The 19,969-nt window shown below is 49.8% G+C and overlaps 6 protein-coding genes across 6 annotated transcripts; 4 read left to right on the top strand and 2 right to left on the bottom strand.

Moving 5' to 3' along the window:
* Positions 1–591: 591 nt before the first annotated feature.
* Positions 592–2,097, top strand: BDZ83DRAFT_592859 (uncharacterized protein; the record flags this gene model as incomplete). Its single annotated transcript, XM_060506573.1, has 1 exon — positions 592–2,097. A coding segment is annotated over one exon (1,506 nt), but the record flags the coding sequence as incomplete, so codon positions are not given.
* Positions 2,098–2,955: 858 nt separating this feature from the next.
* BDZ83DRAFT_724453 (nucleoside-diphosphate-sugar epimerase family protein) lies at positions 2,956–3,955 on the top strand (the record flags this gene model as incomplete). The annotated part of the gene is made up of 2 exons (XM_060512656.1): positions 2,956–3,237; positions 3,290–3,955. The coding sequence occupies 2 exons, from the start codon at positions 2,956–2,958 to the stop codon at positions 3,953–3,955; spliced, it is 948 nt and encodes a 315-aa protein (XP_060358209.1).
* A 244-nt stretch (positions 3,956–4,199) lies between these two features.
* Positions 4,200–6,359, bottom strand: BDZ83DRAFT_684581 (uncharacterized protein). Its single transcript, XM_060511242.1, has 2 exons — positions 5,643–6,359; positions 4,200–5,587 (listed from the first exon to the last, which is right to left on the bottom strand). The coding sequence occupies exons 1-2, from the start codon at positions 6,034–6,036 to the stop codon at positions 4,338–4,340; spliced, it is 1,644 nt and encodes a 547-aa protein (XP_060358208.1). The 5' UTR covers positions 6,037–6,359; the 3' UTR covers positions 4,200–4,337.
* Positions 6,036–13,806, bottom strand: BDZ83DRAFT_768810 (uncharacterized protein; the record flags this gene model as incomplete). Its single annotated transcript, XM_060515317.1, has 3 exons — positions 6,036–12,758; positions 13,062–13,387; positions 13,524–13,806. The coding sequence occupies 3 exons, from the start codon at positions 13,804–13,806 to the stop codon at positions 6,036–6,038; spliced, it is 7,332 nt and encodes a 2,443-aa protein (XP_060358207.1).
* Positions 13,807–15,309: 1,503 nt separating this feature from the next.
* BDZ83DRAFT_171836 (uncharacterized protein) lies at positions 15,310–16,253 on the top strand. The gene has a single exon (XM_060501474.1). The coding sequence runs from the start codon at positions 15,454–15,456 to the stop codon at positions 16,165–16,167; it is 714 nt and encodes a 237-aa protein (XP_060358206.1). The 5' UTR covers positions 15,310–15,453; the 3' UTR covers positions 16,168–16,253.
* Positions 16,254–17,675: 1,422 nt separating this feature from the next.
* Positions 17,676–18,830, top strand: BDZ83DRAFT_758074 (uncharacterized protein; the record flags this gene model as incomplete). Its single annotated transcript, XM_060514980.1, has 4 exons — positions 17,676–17,756; positions 17,815–18,420; positions 18,477–18,545; positions 18,603–18,830. 4 exons carry the CDS (start codon positions 17,676–17,678, stop codon positions 18,828–18,830), a joined length of 984 nt encoding a protein of 327 aa, XP_060358205.1.
* Positions 18,831–19,969: the final 1,139 nt, after the last annotated feature.

Below are 19,969 nucleotides of genomic sequence, written 5' to 3'. Positions count from 1 at the left end.
TCGTGGACTGTAATCGGAGGTTCTACCATCTCCGCAAACCCCAGTGGCACATCACCGACTCCAACGGTATCTGGGGACGCCACGGTAATCACGAGTGTGGTAGGAGGGGTCGGGTCAACCTGGGTTGTTATTGGAGGCTCGACTATCGTGAACTCAACAAATGTCACCGGCACTATTCCTACACCGACCACAACTGGGGACGCAGTTGTTGTCACAAGCATCATCGGAGGTGTGGCCTCTTCATGGACGGTCATTGGAGGCTCTACAGTCAGTCCAGTGCCAAAAGTTACGTCTGCTGCATCTGATCTGCCACCTGGTGCGACCGTTGTTACCAGCGTCATCGGGGGAGTTGGTTCTTCATGGACGATAATCGGAGGCTCGACCATCAGTCCAATTCCGAGCCCAACTTCTGCGCCGGTTCAGCCCCCACCCGGCGCAACTGTCATAACGAGCGTTATTGGGGGCATTGCCTCGTCTTGGACAGTGATCGGAGGCTCAACCATCTTCGGTACCCTGACACAGGGCTCTTCGAGTCGAGTAACACCGACAGCCGTTATCCTCACCGGCGGCGCCACGTTCGTGAGCACTCTCAATGGAACAGCCCCGACAGCGGGAAGCTCATTATCCACGACTAGTTCTCCATCTGCGTCGGCAAGTACCTCAGCGACCTCAACCTCAAGCTACGAATCAGCTTTCACTGGTATCTCAGTGGTTGTTGCGCAGAACGCGACTTCGTGCTACGCCCTTCCTACCCCGACAGCATCACTGCACGAGTCACTCCTGAATGTCACCGACCGTACTCCCCCATATATCGACGCATTCTACCTCAATGAGACTACGCACTCCGTCCAGTACCTCCGTCTCGTAGACAATGCCACCAACCCAGTTCTCGTCGACGTCTCCGATCCATCAAGACTTGGAATCGTTGACAAAGCCGGTAACGTGCTTTCCATCGACAGCGACGGTTTACACTTTGCCTCCGCAAATTGCTCGCCCAAGATTGACGTCTTTATCTCTGGTTTCTTCCAGCAGCTCAACGCTTTGACGAATTCCACCTGTACAAACACTACTGATATCCCAGTCAACGGCACAGATCCGCGTCGTCTTCCAGTATTCAAAGGGACGTTGGCCGAGATGGCACAGGACGCATTCGACATCACTCTCCATCTCAAAGACCAGTGCGGAAATCCTGCTCGTGCCGATCTTCCGGTATCAGTCGCGCTAGGTGATACTCAATGCATCGTCCTCCCAGGTGCTACAGGAGACTTCGTCGCGAATTGCGCATTTCCGGGAAGCGGGAGTAATTCCATGGAGTGTGAGACGTCAGTTCAACAGACCCTGGATCATTTGACGCAGGGTTCTCTGGTTGGTAGTTGTCCACCCCTCACGTCGGTGTGGAGTCTGCTTTTCCAGCAACTCGTCAGCGTCGTCAACGTCGACCAGCTTCTCCAGCCCTTCATTGATGCCGGACTGCAACTTGGCTCTGATGCGGGTCGCGGAATTCTGTCTGTCATTGACAGCTTTATAAATCTCTATGACTTTTCGGCCGCAACGTTCAAGAACTCAACTTCGGGCTCTGGATCGGGTCTAGGTGATATCGTTGAGGGCTACGGTGTCACAACTATCAAATCTGAAGTTTGCCATTCCCTCATCTCGACTGAGACGTTGAACCTCACTTTCACGGCCGGAACCTCCACAACACCCATCTCTCTCGCAAACATAACGGCCCTACCCTCAACAGGCTCAGAGTACGAGCGCAATGTCACGGACCCGACAGCACTTGCATGCTGCCCGAATGCAAACGCGTGCATCGTTCAAGATGGGGAACGGTTTTACCCGCCCGAAGCCTCCATTCCTGACTCTGACTGTCTCTGCGGCAAGACTCTGGAGGGCGGGGGTATTGGGTTCCGGACGGGTAGATGCGTTGGGTATGATCAGTGTAACTCGACATCTCCCTGTACTGGAGGTGGTGTGTGTTTGGTTGACAACTGTTGTGGCTTTAATGTCTGTGTGAATGGGACGGAGTGTTCTACTCCAAAGGCTGCTGGAATGCGGGTGAATCTGTTTGGGGCAAAGACTTCTGGAGGGCTTTTCTGATTGTTTAGTCATATTTCTACGTTCATGTCGTCTCTTTGATTTTGCAAATGACCTGCCCTGCTGCTAGATCCTTTCAAGCGCTGACAAGACATATTGTTCTTCACCTAGTCTTATCCCACCAGTAGTAACTCATCTACTTTTCATGATTTGGTTGCACGTGAGAGCTCTCGGAGGCGATCGTGCTGAGCCGTTAGACCCATAATCAGGTAGGACAAGTAGCTGTATGCACGTCGATATAAGCTACCCTTTTGACACTCGACCGATACCCTATTCGAGCGATCGGGTTAGCCCGCAGCTACAGCGTCTGCATGCGGTAAGACTCATGTTGCCCATGCAGCTGACGAATCCCCGACACTCTGGAATGGCACATCGGCGGGCAGCGTCATTCTCCTGTGGTGTTGTCAGCCAATAGAATAACAGCATTGTGTGCTGATTTCTAAGCTGACAGGAAGCATGCAGAAACGCGCTTTTGTCCGTTTGCCCGGCACGCGAGACCTGTCGCTTCACTACACTAGGCCAGGGGTAGCATCCCTTTCGTTTGCAACCACCACGAGATAAGATTGATGAACAATCATCTAGAAGTCCGGCGATTTAGCTGTCGCGAGAAGCGAAGAGGCGAGCTTGAGTATGCATTTGGTCTAATTCGAGAGTGAAACTGGGTTTGCATGCGTGATGGTTTGAAGATATAAGAAAGATGATGTCTCCTTGTCTTCCATTTCCCTTGCAGAATCATCAACAACTCTAATATCATCTCATATCAAATCATACAATACTACCACTACTATCACATACCAACAATACATGCAAGCAGTCTTACCAAGTCTCAACAAGAATCACCCACAAAATATCTATCTAGCCATGTCGAGCGACTCTCAGTCAAGTCGGGCGATCCTGGTCACTGGTGCAACCGGTAAACAAGGCGGCGCCGTTATTGATGCGCTTCTAGAGTCAGAAACCGGCAGCACTTACAAAATCATTGCTGTTACTCGCAACGTTGCTTCTTCTAAGGCCAAAATCTTGGCATCTCGTGGGGTTATCGTCATTCAAGGCGACCTCAATGACGTCCCCGCTATCTTCTCCGACGCCAAAGCAGCTTTGAGCTCTTCGCATACTGAGATTTGGGGTGTTTTTAGTGTACAAGTACGTGTAGGAATCCTGGTCTAATCGGTTTATGTTGCTAACGGACATCCAGACGGCCATCGGCAAGGGAGCGTCGGCGGAGCTCGAAGAAGCCCAAGGCAAGGCGCTAGTTGATGCGGCTCTATCCAACAATATCAAGTTCTTCACATACAGCTCCATCGACCGAGGCGGAGACGGCTCATACGACAACTACGTCCCTAGTGTATCTCACTTTGTCAGCAAACATCGCATCGAACACCACCTAGTCGAAAAGGCGCGCGGCAAGATGGATTGGACCATCCTCCGACCTGTTGCGTTCATGGAAAACATGGAGCCGGGAATGGGCATCAAGATCATGGCTACATCGTGGCGAGTCGCAGTCAAGGATAAGCCTCTACAGCTGGTTTCTGTTAAGGATGTAGGACGAGCCGCTGCAAAGGCATTCCTCCAACCCCAAGAATTCGCTGGCAAGGAGATTCCTTTGGCTGGCGACGAGCTCACGCTGGAAGCTGCCAGTGCCATTTTCAAGTCTAAGAAGGGGGCGGAGATCCCAGAGACGTTCCAGTTCCTGGTCAGATTCCTCCATTGGATGATCCCCGAGTTTGGTGCCATGTACAGATGGTTCTACACTGATGGTTTTGGGGTCGATGTCGCGGCCGCGAAGCGAGAGAATCCCGGAATTTTGAATTTTAGCTCTTGGGTGGAGGAAGAATACGACCAGGATAGAAAGCGGGTCTGACATAAGAATGGACATGGGCTAGATGTACTGAGGCTGGCAAATAAAAAGTGATGTGGGAGGCTTTTTGTCGATCTAGGAGGCTCCGACTCAAGCAACGGGATATCTTTGATGTTAAAATGATCGGTTCCATAGAAATGATAGAAAAGGGCTTGACCTGAATCCTCGATACGGGGAAGTGGTGTTTTTGATTGCAGGCCAGTGTCAGTCATCCATTTGAAGTGTTTCCCGAAGATTGGAGATAAGGCGATGTGTAAATTCGGACTGTAAGTAGATATTCTAAGTGAAAAAAGACCATCAAATCTATTAAATACTCTGACACCAGTAGTCGGCGTACGGTGTTGCATCCTTCTCTCCAATCCGGGTTGGGATCTATCGCGTACGTTCATTTCTCCTTTTCTAGGTCCGAAGCATCCAAGGCCCGCTGGTCTAGTATTCGTCCAACGTGCGTTTTGTCTATCGACTCACAGTTCCTTCGAATTTTCATCAATATCATTTTGAAGAACTGAACGAGGGATCCTCGATCCATGATATCATTTGAATCAACCCCGAGACCACCTGTGGTATCCATATGTGTGTCCTCCGAGTCCAAGGTAAGGAATTTCCGCAAGTCTCGATAATCATCCATCGACTTGATATAAAGTTGACCAGAGAAGAGGTTGAGCTCGGTGACGAGTCGATGACATGGAGTCCGGACAACCGGTTGGTGCGGAATCACGTAAAGATCTAACCTATCCAAAGGTCGAAAGCCCAGATTCGGTCGCGCGGCATAGATATGAAGAGATACCACGCTAGATCTCTCAATCTCTGGCAAAAGCTCTTGGGCTTCGTGGGGACTGATGATCGTAGCAACCGTAATTCTCCCTGTCTTTGACACACTGGTCAAAATCCATTGGACTGACCTCTGGAAGAGATCTGAAACATAGCCTCTGTGTAAAGGGACGATTGTCCGGGCAAAGTCTGCGGTGACCAAGAGGCCCCGTGGGATCCGGCTGACGTCGTACTCTTTGGCAGCACTAGTCTCTGCGAAAGACTTGAAGGCAGGCATGAATCCCTCTGATTCTCTTCTGATCACTCCGTGGGAGACAAAAGCGCGGACGTCAGGGTGTATGACGTGTCGTGCAGGCTTTGCTGCAGGTGGTCTCTGAACTTCTCTTTCCTGCTCGACTTCTGGTGACAGCTCTCTCTCTTGCTCTTCTCGAAAGCTGGTGGACTCCGGATTGAGTCCTCCAAATTGGAGTAATCTTTTGGTAATACCATCGACTTGGTCTCTGTCGCTTTCATGTGCAACTTCTGATACAAGCTGGCAGATAGGCTTGTACCGTGTTTCAAGTGTCTGCGCTTCTTCTTCCAGAAAGTTCTCTGCGTGTCTCTTGCTCAGGGTCTTTGCGTCGTCCATCATTGCTTCCTCCCAGAGAGACTTCTGATTTTGATAGCGACGGCCTTGGTTCGCCCACAGCCATATCCCACGGTGTAAGTCTTTGAATGTATCCATGATGGACCACTCTAGGATGTGATCCACCTGCAAGACATTGTTGCTGAGATCAAAGGCAGAAGACATTTTCTGATTGATCTCGTCTGGGACGCAAAATACCACTGACTGACCTTTTCCCAGCTTCCTCATTCGCATACAAGCTGATTCCTTCTTAGCGAGCATCCACATGATATGTTATTGGTCAGAAACGCTCACCTTGAACCAATCTATCCTTCGTCAAACTCGCTCCCAGTGTCACCGCCGCTCGATAACTCTCCGGTAGCTTCAGATCCGTGCCTCTAGTATGAGCTTCGTCGAGAAAAACAAGACAGACGTCAGTCTGAGTGGCAAAAGGCGAGGTCTGAAAACCTTCGATCCGTCCTTTGCGGTCAACGACACAAATGTGATCATCCTCATCGCAGAAAATGACGGCTTGCGTTTTGTCGTTATCCACCGTCATCTCGAGCCATCGTTTTGCGACCCCAATATTGTCGAGTTCCAAAATCTGAGCCCCGACGTCGAGAATGACCCGTGCCGGAGGATCCAGCTTGACTACCATCTCCAAGAGAGTTTCTGCATCTGACTTTGATGCTGGATTTTTCAATGGCATCAACGCCACAGAATTTTTTCGTCCTGAAGAAGATACTCCAGTACTAGAGCGTTCGTGTGCTTCTGATCGGGAAGATCAAGTTGCTTGACACTCAGGGGGAGGAAAGCACGTGAGTCGTTTGTTCCACTGAAGCCTGTGGTTGGGTTCGCTGTCTCCTTGCCGATGTCCCAGCCCGAGGCTGAAAGCTTATAAGGAAATGCCCTCACCTCTTTGGGGAAGACAATGTGCTGCAGGAAGTAATCAATCGTTCCCTTTGCGTAGCGGATGCAAGGGAAAATCTGTCTGACACACTGACCGTCATCGAGATTGATGCCGGATAGCTGATGAAATGATACCGGCAACTGTTCGCTATCCTCTACCCAAACACAGTATTCCATGTCTGCCTGATCAGAGTGTAGAAGGTGCTCAAAAGTCTGGTGAAGCTGCGCATCATTTAATCCGCCGTAGTAGTAACTTAGCGATGTGAGCGTGATGATGACATCCGGGTGACTGAATTCAGATCGAGCGCTTGGGTTGTCCTTGGCCTTGTACGGCACTGCGAGTCTAGTCCCCGGCTCGCGCGTGTAGTCCAACCCATAATCAACCCGCCATCGCTTTTGACAAAATACAAAACTGAAGACCTGACAGGCGATGAGCCCTCTGAGTAGAAGAAGGGTGTTCTTGGTGGCTGGTGACCAAATCATGGATGACTCAACCTCTAATGCTTCCGCCGACGTTAGGTTGTACTTGGTGATGTATGTGTAAACAGCTTGCTGGAGTGAGCGTGACTGAGTACTCATTGGTAGGCCAGCCAAGCCAGCTTCACTTAGATGGCGCGCAACAAGATTGAGCAAAGTATCCCTGGCGCCTTCACGCAAGATGCGTGTCCGAGGGAAGCGGCCGTTGCGGCAGCTAGACACCTCGATCGAAGTAGGATCGGCCTCCCGGGCCGCCGGAAGGAATCTTCTCATCACCCCAAGAACTTCGTGAATGCACACCCACCGGTTCGGGCTGTGCTCTACTGGCTGCTGAGATCCCATCGTGTATACTAGTTCGAATTTGACATTGAAGTTCTCGTCGCTCTCATCCACGATGTTGCGGGAGAACTTGTCGAGAAAATGTTGCGATCTAATCAGAGACTGGCTGATATCGGCCTTGCCTGCGATGGCGGTTTCAACCCCCATGAGCTGAAAGGAGAGGATGTGTTCGGGCTGAATGAGAAGAACGCCCTTAGACTTCATACACCGTTTGAAGAGTGTGTGAATGGTCTTGGCTTCAGAAAGACCGATGTTGAGCGCCCTTGAAAACGGCATGTGAAAGACTTGTCGTTGAATCAAACCACCCCCGAGCGTTGCATCCAACATTTGAGCCATCTGTTTTGATTGAGCTTTAGCCACAATGGCTCTCGGCATCTGTGATCCGTTGGCGGTATCGGCAATAACCGCGGGAAGAATCACTGAAGACTTCCCCTCCCCCATGTTCAGTTGCATTACTGCATTCTGCCCTGCTGGAGGGTCCCTCATCTGGCCAGCAATCCGTGCCTGAACATCTCGAACGATGATTCCATTGTCAATCTCCAACAGCAGGGTATCGGGGTGGTCTTCAGGGGACCAGTTGCTATGTCCAGAGTTACGTAGATCGTTCGTCAATGCGACGGCATCGCCGGAGGAAGCCAGCATGCGTTCGGCTCGCTGAAGTTGTGTAACGGCAATCCCATATTGAACAATGCACTTCCTCCAAGCAATGGGAGTGCTATCTCGATGCAAGTGATTTAGCCTTCGCAGAAATAAAAGGGTTGAAAACCTTGGCCGTTGGTAAAAGTTGTGGATGTTCGTGGCAGCATTGCCACCGTTCTGACCAAAAAGAGCGATCACGACGAGATTGTGAAGTTTCTGAAGATGACCTTTGCACTTTTGAAAGTATTTCAACAAAGTGGGGATCAACGCCTCGCAATATGGCTTGGTGAACACCTCGTTCGACTGGTGAAGCTGCAGAGCCTCGAAGCTTGCCCTCAGTCCAGTAACGTATTGCCTTTCGTATTGATCAAGTTGCCTATTCTTCAGCCTGGAGAGCAATTTCGGAAGCTTGAACTCCTCTGCAATCTCACGTGCGTGTTTCTGGCTCTCAAAGATAGAATCGTAATCCAGGATGACGAGGCGCTCGCTGACGGAACGTGGTGTCGTTTCTCGGAACAAATCATCTTCGTTTAGGCATCGCTGATTTCGAGCCGATAGGTGAGAAGACACCTCGTGAGCTGAAAACCTAGGCTCCATGAGCAGCACAGGTCTGACCTCGTAAGGTAGGAGGTCAGCAATAGCGCGAAGATGGGCGTCAAATTGAAGATTGTCGTGCCAACTCTCGAACAACGATGTAATGCCACGGAGGGCTTCATTCCCGCGGACGTATGTTTCCCAATGTTTCCTGTCTGGGTGATGCCGTGGTATCGCAGGAGCACTACAAGGCCACTGTGTCCCAAGCAATTCTTCCAGGACTGCGACGGCCTTCGTTGTTTCCCGACCGTATTGTTCTTCCTGTCGTTCTCTGAATTCCCAATATGACTCCAGGTCTGATTCTTTCTGCGTCATATTGGCTTCGGGGCATTGCGATAGCGGGACGAGATTGCTTTTGAGACAGCTTCGAATCCTCGTAGCGACAAAACTCTTTCCCTCGGAGAGATCAAAGTGGCCTGCCACCGGTGACACCATCTCTGCAAATTCGCCTCTCGAGTGAAATGAAGCCAGGGTCTGGATGATGGTCATATCTGCTTCGTTGAAGAATGCCACTGTCGCCAGCCATATCATCAGGCGGTATTTGTTGACGTCCCATCTCAAAGACCTCTTCATTGTCAGGAAATTGCGTGCGATGAATTGAGATGTCTTAGATAAAAGCTCGGGATTGTAGGCTATCTCCTGAGTCGGCAAAGCGTGAGCACAACCACTTACTGGACCATAACTCTGTAGGAAGTCCCATAAAGAGCCTTTGAGTTCATGGGGTAAGGCTTTGACAAGAGACGGGCTCTGGCGGGATAATAAACTGGCTGCCATGAATGCCTGGGACTGTCGCTGTGAGCTGCGTCGATCTCTTGCCTGATAGCCAGTATCGTCATGTTCTAGGCTTCGACTCTCAGCACCAAATCCAGATACTCGGAAGGCCGACGAACGAAAGCTATCACGATCGAGGAGAAACCGATCTGGGTTGTTCAGCTCTGGTAGAGTGCAATATAGCTGAGGATAGAAGAACTTCAATTCCTCTGCTTGTTGAACAATGGAGCGGACAGACTCGTGAAATAAACCATGTTGAGACAGAAAGCTCAATTGCCGCGACCATCCAACAGTCTGCATGACGCGTTCATTCTCAGGATAGAATTTTCTACTCGGCGTCAGCTCGGCAAGTTGGCCTAGCAGAGCAAGATTCTCGCGAGTAAGGACGTTGAAAGACCGTATAGACGCTGAGTCGAGAATGCTAAGAGCTTCTTCTGTCCCAGTTCTGCCCGTCAAAGGGTCTGGTATCGCAAATGATGTCAAGGCATGAAGATAGCATAGGGACAGTTTGCTTTGTAGGTTGCCTTTCAGTACAAGCCTTCCTAGTCTCACGTCCACATCGTACTGGTGCACGCCAGCTGCCTTGCCTTTCTCGATGCAAACCTGAACATGCTCCCCGGACTTCTGATGGGATACACGTCCCTCAAGAATGAGAACTTTGCGGGCAGGAGTGATGGCAGCATGGCAAGGCTGGTCGACTCGCAGAACGAGCTTGTCTTTTAGGCCCACCAAAGTACCGATGGATTGATTCGCGTCCACGGACATCCCTCGGTATTGTCTTGACATCAACGATGTCTTCCCAGACTGGTATGTAAACTCGAGTCGAGCTTTGGTGAGGTCCACGAATAAGGATGCATCAGTCTTTTTATGAACTATATGGATCGAGTACTGGTCCTCAAGTGGGCGGAAAATCGTGGAGATTGCCATGGCGGATTGACTGTTGACATCTATCAAAGATGTGGCATCTTTCGCAAGCGTCCATCTATGTTCAGGAGCTGGGACAAGTCTCCAGTGCGACTGATCATGTTTCCATGGATTCGCTTTTGGGCAGAACTCTACGCAGTTCCTATCGTAGTCGTACCAATGGACATAGTCGTCGACAAACTCGGTGGGAAATTTCCCCACAAGAAGGCGTTTTGGGATCAAATCAAACCGTTTTCTATTGTGATAAGCCTGCACCAAGAGGTCAGACTCTCCGTGCCTGAGATCCTGACCGATGCCCAAGTGTATCACATGACCCGCATACTGTCGTTTCGCCGAGAACCGCATCCCTCGAATCGATGTTGGCATGATCTCCAGAGACATATGTCCAAACAGTCCTTGGTAGGAAAGATGATTCAGGTAACTCGGCGGCAGATGATCGAGCGGGACACCATTCACTAACAGTTCTCCAGTAATAAGGTTGTAGGTGATTGCCATTTGGCCAGTTTGTGAAGTAGTGGTACTGGTCAACCAAGAGCTGTGCTTCTCTGACAGGGCACTCCACTCATGGCTAGGCTCGTACACGGACCATGCTGCAGCAATGGCATCGTCAAGTGCGCAGCTGTTGCGAGACAGGATCATCTTGGCCAAGTAGCCCCAGTGCAACAAGGAAGTCTTCTGCCAACGGCAATAAAGTTGCCGAACAAATGTATCCGAAGTGCCCAAGAGTGTCTGCGAGCCCTCTTGTATGGCGAACGAACACTGGAAGAAGATCGACGCGCTCTGAGTCGTCGAAAAGATTCCCTCTTGGAAATTCTCATCGACGTTGAATGAGTCCGCGCATATCAACGCCACCTCTAGCGATCGACGTTGCAGGTTGAGCCGTTCCTTGTCGCCAGAAATATTCTGACTCATGACCTTAAGGCTGCGCGCCCATGCGAATGCAATTTGTCTTGCTTCCGCTAAGCATTCAAGACACTTCTGTTGTAATTCCGCATGCTGAGACAGTGAAAGCAGACGACGAGATATTGCCGTCAATGACGCTAATGCTGTTGACGACTGCCAGTTTTCTTTGAATCGCTGCATTGCTTCTGCAACGCCCTGTAACATGATGCTTGTAAAGGAATTCTTTCGGCAAATAGAATGAGAGCTTCTAAAAGCATCTTCTCCTTCCGGCCCAGCTTGATAGATGCACTGTTGAATTATGAGCCCTGTTTCCCTCTTTTTAAAATCCACAGTCGACGCAAAGAGTTGACGAAGGATGTTCATCCACTGAATGCTGTGACCAAGGGGAATTGAAGCAAGTTCCTTGTACTCTTCGAGTGTCATTCCTTCGGGGCAGTCCTGCAGCGTTGCGACCACTGTGTTGGAAGTCGGGCCGCTTGGATTTGACGAGGGGCGAAAGAGAAACTTTTGCAAAGCTTTAGAGGGCTTTGGCAAGCGATATGTGCATGCATCAGCCACCTCGTCTGATGAATCAAAAGACGAGATGAAGCAACCTCTTCTGTCGTCGAAATAGGCGAGATTCAAACCATTGTCAAGTAGGACACTGGCCTCAGTAGCCGTTCCCACGGAGACTGATCTTCTATGCGTTGACATGTGAGGTTTGTCCTGGGACAGAAGTCCAATGTGCTGTGACTCGATGTTGCACTGATAGAAGCTCGAAAGAGCTTGATAGTTTCTCAGAGAAAAGTGTGCACGGGGCCGCTTTGATGTAATCATGTGTACCTTGAGAACGTTGAATAGCATGAACATGCCAGCCTCTCGCCAGTAGCCGAATGATTTTGGGACCGATAACTCGAACACTGTAGACTTCGCCGCAGTCACGTTCCTAGGCAGTGGCCACTCGTGAATATCGATTTTCAGCTTGCCAGCTTTCTTTTTGTAAGAACATCGTAAGCAATTATGGCTATGAACGTCGACGTATGTGTAGATCTCCCTTGAATACGTTTGGTGATAATCGCAGGAAGTGTTCCGATGTCGTTGCATCAGTGACTCATATTGGCTCTTCAGTTTTCGAAATTCTTGCTTCTTAGCTTCTCGATTTCGGGTGGCCTTTTCTTCGATACGACGCTTGAGCTGTTGGTGCAAATCCGAATCGTCAAAGAACTGCGCTGCGAAACAGCTCGAGCTTTTGCATTCGTTGTATATAGATGGGCCAGACGACTTGCGATGCCGTTGGTTCAAGTACAACTCAGCGTCTCGAAGCCTCACCATTTGGCCATGGGTTGGAAGCAGTAAGTTCTGAAAAGGACCTTGAGAAATCTCATGACCAAACGCTGCCAGAAGCGGGCAGAGTCGCACTGCAGCTTTGTCACAAGCGACCCAGAGCTCCAACATTGTCAACAGCATGATAGACGTCGTCTCAGGATTCTCGGCATAGAATGAGCTCGCAGACCCATAGTAGCTTTCCATGGCATGCCGGATCGTTGAGCATGCGTCATTTGATGCGTTATTGAGCTGTTCTTGAAGCCAAGACTGAAGATGCATCTCAACCCAGCGTTCGAAACAGATCAAGTGAATATGGAGGTGTTCGTTATCGGGGGTGCGTATTGCCCGCTGCAGCTCGGACGGACAGTAGCTAACCAGTGACCAGGAGGGTGTAAATTCATGGTACGTGGCTGAGCTCGTGCGATTGCGAAGAGTGCTGAGAAATGAATCGAGGTCTTCAAGGCGCATGATGGAGTCTCGATCGAAGTCCAATGTTCGTAGAAGGTCTAACTTGGGACCGAGAGTAGGAGAGTCATGCTGCTGGAGACGAGTCCATCGCTCAGAAATGACCTTGTTCGCGAGACACATATTTTCCTTCACGAAGTCGATTGCAGCCGGGGCAGGCTGAGCCTGGAGTTTGAGAAGCCTCCTGGACATTTTCGAAACCATTGCGAGCAACATATCAGACGGCAATCCGATGGCCAGAGCGCTATCAAGTGCTCTGGCCATTAAAAAGGCCATGAATGTCTTGTACAGGCAATGATGCGAATTGTTTTCCGTGGCCGCCCGGGTAAAAAGGAGTTGTAAGCTCACACGTATGAGCAGCCAAGTTGAAGACCGATGCCATGGGAGCAAAGCACTACTCCAATTGACCTCCTCGCGAGTATTCTTCAGAATTCGTGTTGTGGCGAGAGCCTCTCCGTTGGCGAGAAGATACGAGTACATGAATTCGGTGATCATTTCGGGATTGGCTGTGTCGCGGCTTTCATTGAGGAATTGGCCCGCTTTCTTCGCGCGTGGTTGGGTCCCATCAATTGCCTGGGAACTCATCTTCGCCAGAGTCGCAGCTAAAACCTCTTGGAACCCTGGCTCAACGAAACGCTTGAGAGGAATAGAAACTCCGACGCCGGGAAAGCTTCTGCAAAGACGACCTTTTGTAGACATGACTGATTCGTTGGTCGGAGACAATTCGAACGCCTCTACGCTAATCCCCTCATAGACCCTCGTGATCAGAACTCCGGCATTCTGGACTCTGACGTTGAAAGAAAAGGTGCTCGCAATAGGCCCTTGAGAGTTATTAGTGTTGGAAAATCGGGGTGAAGGGGCACCACACACCTTTCTCTCCGGAATCCTTAAGAATTTGGAGAAGTTCAGATTCATCGATGGCGACAGTATCTCCCAGCGGCTGATGGAGACGAGCCATGGCCTGCATCAATCCGATGGCAGTGTTCACGGAGCTTGTTTGGCTCTTAGGAACGTACTCTCGAAACTCGGCAACAGAGTCGTGGACGAACTCGAGTAAGGCACTTTCGTTGATCGGGCTGAAGTCATCTGATTGAGGCAGTTGAGGAGGTAGAAAAACGTGATGATAGATATAGACACTTGTCTGGTCTGCCATTTTGCTTAGATCTGTAGATGTAATGGAACTGATTTGGTGTAGTGATACTGATGAATTCAAAGGTTTGTAGGTGAAGGAATTGATTCAATTATACAAAAGTACGGAGCTGCTGGGATGATCTGTTTAATAATAGACAGATATCTCTTTATACGTACTCAGTACCCATACCGCTGTCTTCCAAGACACACATTACGTTCCGCTTCACCTGACAAGAGCTAGTAGCTGCCGATGGCGCAGGTATCAAAGCTTGGAGATCTTCCACATTCTTGTAGGCCTCAGAACTATCTCTGCGGGAAACACCTTCATCATATCATGCTCCACAATTCAATGATAGGGCATCCCGGCAATGCCATTAGATAGCCTTCTGCCTGGGGCCTCTCTCACAGGTGACAAAGTACTTGATTAAAGGACGAAATGGAGTTTAGTGAAAGAATCTGAACTTTTGGAACTACAGGCTCGCGGCATGCTGAGTGAAGATTTTCGGCAAAAAGCTGATAACAGGACGATATCCGACACATGACAGCTCCCGGTAGGCTCGAATAGCGGTCTCGAGCACACCCACCCTGTCCAATACGATGAGGTTGTTTGAAACATGCAGAACTCAACGCGGGAGGCCGTCGAGATATGTGGGGTTGATTGGTAGTACCGCGAAGTTAATCTCAGACTAGTGCTCCTCATCCACATGCCCAGCGCAGTGATCTATCTGCCGAGAGGTGCGAAGTCCGGGACACGCCAAAATATCATTGTAGGCCTCAACTATGTTACTCGAAAACACGCCAGGTGTCCGCACTTCGCGTCATCATTTTCTTGAAATCGGCGACCCTTCCCTTGAAAGAAGTGCTTGAGTCGGCCTCCCACTTCTCATGAAACACATTTTTTCTTTTCTCAAGATACGGTACCCAACGCGTACGTCTTCATATTGGACTTTTGGTTGTTTTCGCAGGCCCCATCGAGCCTTGGTCCATGGCTCGAACATGCGCGTCTCGCCGGGGTTTCAAAGAGAGCCCGGTCGAGGTACCTTCCTTCTCTCAACTTGCTAGGTAGATGCCATTAGGTCACTTGGTCTTCGTGGTGTTTACTCACTTGGTGACAAGAATGAACCAGAGCGCCTCATGGGGGCCGAGACGGCGGTGAAGACGACGGTGAAGACGACGGTGAAGACGACGATGAAGACACGGATGGAATGAGAGACCGGGATTGGGGCGTGGGCGGGCAGGTGATATTGCTGACTTTACACATCCCAAAAAGAAGCAGGAAAGGAGTTCGAGACTTGTGATTGCCATCCGGTTCTGAAAGTCTTTCGCGCTGAGCTGAGGCTGGCGGGCTCGGGTTGAATATTTTCCATGTTATACGCCTCATTGCTCTTCAACAATGGTCACATTTGTCTTCCATCTTGTTATCAAGGTCTACTATCCAGTTCTTCAGATTTCACACAATATTTAGGTAGCCTATGGTACGATTTGTGTCGGTGTTGAGCTTGGATTCCTGAAGGGGAGGAGCCTGGATGCGCCTTCACTTGCCTCTCTCACACACACATCTCCTTTCACCTTCCGCTTTCTCTCACCTTTCCACCCACCCCTCATTCCACCTTCCCAATTTCTCTCGCCTCCTTCTCATCATTTCCCACTTTATACACGCTTGAACTTCATGTTCTTCTCTTTCCACTGCATCAAATCTTTAAACTTCCCCTACACCCAAACCGCCGTCGGTACGATTATCGCGGCCGTTGCATCATTCGGCAATATTACAGCAGCAGTAGCAGTCAGTAGCCGGTCGACACTCAACACACCAATTCAACGCTTTCTTCACAGATCTAGACGCTCACCATTCTACCTTTCAGCCTCTCACAACGCTCTCTGTGGAGCCCAAAACAACCAATCTACCATGCCGCCAACCACTCTCCCATCCCCAATCTCTCATACAACTTCCGACAATGCCATTCGTACACTACATCCGGTCATCTTCCCATCCGATCAGCGAGCCAAGGTCGGCTGGCCGTTGAAATGCTATGATGATCTGACAGCGACGGAGAAAAGAATTCCCGACATTTGGATGGGAAGACACCACGAGTGTTCTCGTTTGTGGAGTCTCGATACAGCGGAAGCGCAAGAGGCTGCAAGAGCCAAAATCTGGGAATTGGCATTTTCAAAGTGGGACACCGATACGCCAGTTCCTCAACCCACGCGTGCTGTTGTCAGGAAGACCCAGGATAGCATAATCAAGATTGGAGTCTTGACAGAAGACGCTGAGCCTTTTAAGAAGCTTCATGGAGATGATATCAGCATCGCCTCGTCTGATCCACGTTCTCGTCGGCTGCGCTGTCGTGGAGATGATGTCTTTTTGAAGGCCAAAGTCGACTAGGAGCTCGAACGTCTCCGTTTCGGGTTTTGCGACGCAAGAGGCTCCGACTTACCCTTCGGCACCAAATATGACCAGACACTTGGCTATTCAATATTCACTGCTAAGGAAGATTGCATTGCTAGCTGGGACCGTGACGAACTTCGCCGGTTAGGTCGGGCCAACACTCAACTCATGACCTACTGGACAAGGAGTGCACTGTTACTCTCCCTCAAAAATAGGTTGGGGAACCGTGCGGGCAGAAATCATGATACACTGGTGATCGATGAGACGCCACCCGACCTCGAGAAGTTGACCCGCGTAAAGCTTGTCAGCGATGTTTGGGCGAAGACCATTGACAATTGGCTATTATCGCCACTGTCTGGGACACTTTAGGTACCCGCGCCCCGTAAGTTTACAGCCATGACCTCGCATCTAGTTTAAACCCTCACTGACGCTGCCCCGAATTCCTAGCCCTTGGATCATCGTTGCCGCCTGGGCACAGCAGGGGTGAAGACCGTTGATTCTTTTCCGCTTTGCTTTCGCACCTGACAAATCATTCGCCTTGTACTGTTTTCACATCAAGAGAACTGCGGTTCTTTTTCAATCAGTTGACAATGGGTTTGGAAATTGCATTGTGGTAAAGGCTCTGCAGGGTTCGAAGTCTTGTCTTGAGACAGTACCGTTGACCGTGTCGCTTTTCTCATAGAATACAATCCGCAATAACACCATCATTCATTTTCAAAAGGGCAATTTTGATCTCGAAACTCTACTTCATCGCAGTGGCATCAACTAATTACCTAAATATGGACTGCCGCCTCCCCCGAGATCGTGCTTAGACCTTTAAATGAAGCTCAATGAGGCCTCCTTCATCAAGAGGGCCTTCTCAATCGAAGACGCAATTTTGCGGCTGAATCATTGCAGTCTCTTTGACAAGTCACACGTAGCGGAATTTTAGGAGGCATTTTCGTCACCGGTGGTCGTGAGGAACATTATTGATGTTGAATCCTTCCGCAATCCTTCGCGGGTTTCACATGTGGGGCGCTGGTCCGGACCCGGTGGCCTCGGGTTTACAGGGCAATTTTTCTGCATTAATCCCGAACCGGGTCGGTTTTGGCATCAACCCGATTTTAGGCCTTACCGAATCCTGCCTGCTGTCGGATCAAGCCAAGAGTTTGGCCCGATAGCCCATCCGGAGTCTGTTTTTGGCTGTAGGCACCTCTGATTATTGTGCGGTCACGACGTTGCTGAAGGCCGGGGCTGTAATTTTGTAAGCCACTATGGCTTACGAGGAAGTACTAACTAAAAAAAAAAAAAAAAAACCACGACACATGTGCTGTGCTGTGAGCGATTGAGAAAGCCTGACGCTTATATAGACTCAGTCTCGCGAAGCTCGTGAGCTAAGATAGGTCAAATGTAGTCCGGCATCAGAGAATTGGGAAATTTGAGTACTGAGTGCCCGATCCTCACATCTGGCATTATTCTAGTCACCACATTTGATTCTAGCCCTATCACTTCATCCGCAATCCGCAATGTTGAATCGTAACCTGAACCAGCTTTTCCCACCCAAACCCACCTTCACAGAACAGAATTTGCCAGACCAAGCAGGCAGGGTACGTTGTGTTTTGCTAAATATTGTAAAAAGTAGGGCCCGAAGTTGACAGGATACAGGTGTTCATCATCACCGGCGGAGCATCTGGCATTGGACTAGAACTCGGCAAGATCCTTTATGCAGCTAACGCGACGACCTACATCGCGACCCGCTCAAGTGAGAAGATAGTCACGGCAATAAAGACCATCAAAGCCCTACATCCATCGAGCAATGGCAAGCTCGAGCCGCTCGTGCTCGATCTCGCAGATCTGACAACAGTCAAACCAGCCGTCGAATCCTTTCTTGCCAAGGAGTCGAGGTTGGATGTCCTGGTACACAACGCCGGCGTCATGATGCCGCCTCAGGGCAGCACAACCGCCCAAGGCCACGAGCTACAGATTGGCACAAACGCCCTCGGCCCGTATCTTCTAACGAGGTGTCTGGAGGAAAGATTTCGAGCTACCGCTCGGCTGGAAAGAATGCCAAGAGGGAGCGTAAGAGTGGTCTGGGTCGCGAGTATGATATCGCTTGGAGCACCCAAGGGTGGTGTGATCTGGGATGAGGCCAAGGGGGCGCCGAAGCTCTCTGGAGACTCTATGAGCGATTACATGCAGGGGAAAGTCGGCTGCGTCTTTCTTGCTGATGAGTTTGCAAGGCGAGTGAAGGATGATGGCATCATCTCTGTGGTAAGCTTGATTTCCCCCTTTTGATCACATACAACGCATGCTGACTTGAGGGACAGAGTGTGAACCCCGGACTAGTCAAAACAGAGTTGCAGAGACACGCTCCAGCAGCAATGAGCGTCGTCATGGTATGTCTAAAAGTCTCTGGTATGGTAATTCCCGTCCCAAAGCTAATCGAGTCTCAGGGTGTCGTGTTCAAAGGACCTAGACATGGCGCATATAGTGAGCTCTTCGCCGCTTGTTCCCCCGACGTTTCGGTAGAGAAGTCTGGTTCGTACATCATTCCGTGGGGAAGGTTTGGATGTATCCCAGAAGACATTGCCGAAGGGATGAAGCCTAGATCAAGTGGGGAGAAGTCTCTAAGAACCAAGTTTTGGAACTGGTGTGAAAGGGAAACCTTATCTTATCAATGAAGGTAGTTGAGCAAAGCAACCTAGCAACATCTGAACACGCCAGGAATCGGGGATCAACTTCTACATTCTACGTCGGGTCACGAGATGCCTCTCCTAGCCCAGATTGGGATATTTCTAGAGTGCGCTTACAGGAAGTGACGATTTTAATGCCTACTTTATGTCACCATGTTCACCATTACTGCTGACCTTCGTGGCCGAACATTCCTCGAGCCTGTTTCCAATTTGACATGTATTTTGGGGACTATAACGCCCAGAAGGGTTTAGAAATGTGGAGCAGAAGACCATAGAACTTGGTCTCGACATAATGACTACAAAGCTACACAAAGTGGCTTTTCAAGGACATTAGCTCTAGAAGAAAGCTTGCTGAACTGTAGAATAATCATTCTCCTTTGGACCAATCGGGGAAGTAATTGCCAGAGTCCTTCTAGATGGGCTTAAGTTACCTAGGGATGATAAGGGGGTCAAGTAACAAAGGAGCAATTTGGATAGATGCACAGCGCAGGGAGTACACGCCAAGTAAAGCGGCAGATTTCAGCAATTCATTCTTAAATCCTGACAGCCGTTGGTCTCTGTGAGCCTTCACCCTGTGTCGTCCGCCTAATTGACAGATATATGCAAGTGAGCCTCTTTTGATGACAATGTGACATGGGAAGGCAAAGGCAAGCAAGACAGACGCCGGATGAAACCAGCATGCCAAAGAGGTAGGAGCTACGTGAGCTTGTGCTTCATGCGTCTTCCGCATCTAGGTCTCTGGATTTTCAGATATGGGCGAATTTTGAAGGGGACTGAGGACACTGAGGTCGATGATGGAATAGGCAGAGTGAATCATCCATCAACGACCTCAAGAGAAAATCCTTTCAACGTGACTTCTTTTCCCCTCCCTTCCCTCCTTTTCTTTCTATCTTCCCTCCGTCAACAATCCGCGTTCCGTCACAATCGAATCTTGTTTACGCATTCTGCTATCCCCAATGCTTCACAATACCTACCTTACAGCAGTCTTACGACAATTCTCTTCCGTTGTCATCACGACATCTTACGAAGTGTTCTCAACAGTAAGCCAATTATTTTTTTTGGCCAATTAAAGTCTTCATTCGAGTCTTGCGGGGGGAAAAGGAGAAACTGATCATCGCAGATACCCA

Source organism: Colletotrichum acutatum (genome assembly GCF_030867785.1).
Source record: "Colletotrichum acutatum strain CBS 112980 chromosome Unknown BDZ83scaffold_200, whole genome shotgun sequence".
Taxonomy (NCBI): domain Eukaryota; kingdom Fungi; phylum Ascomycota; class Sordariomycetes; order Glomerellales; family Glomerellaceae; genus Colletotrichum; species Colletotrichum acutatum.
Note: the sequence above shows the minus strand (reverse complement) of the source record. Positions and strands in the feature narration are given on the sequence as shown.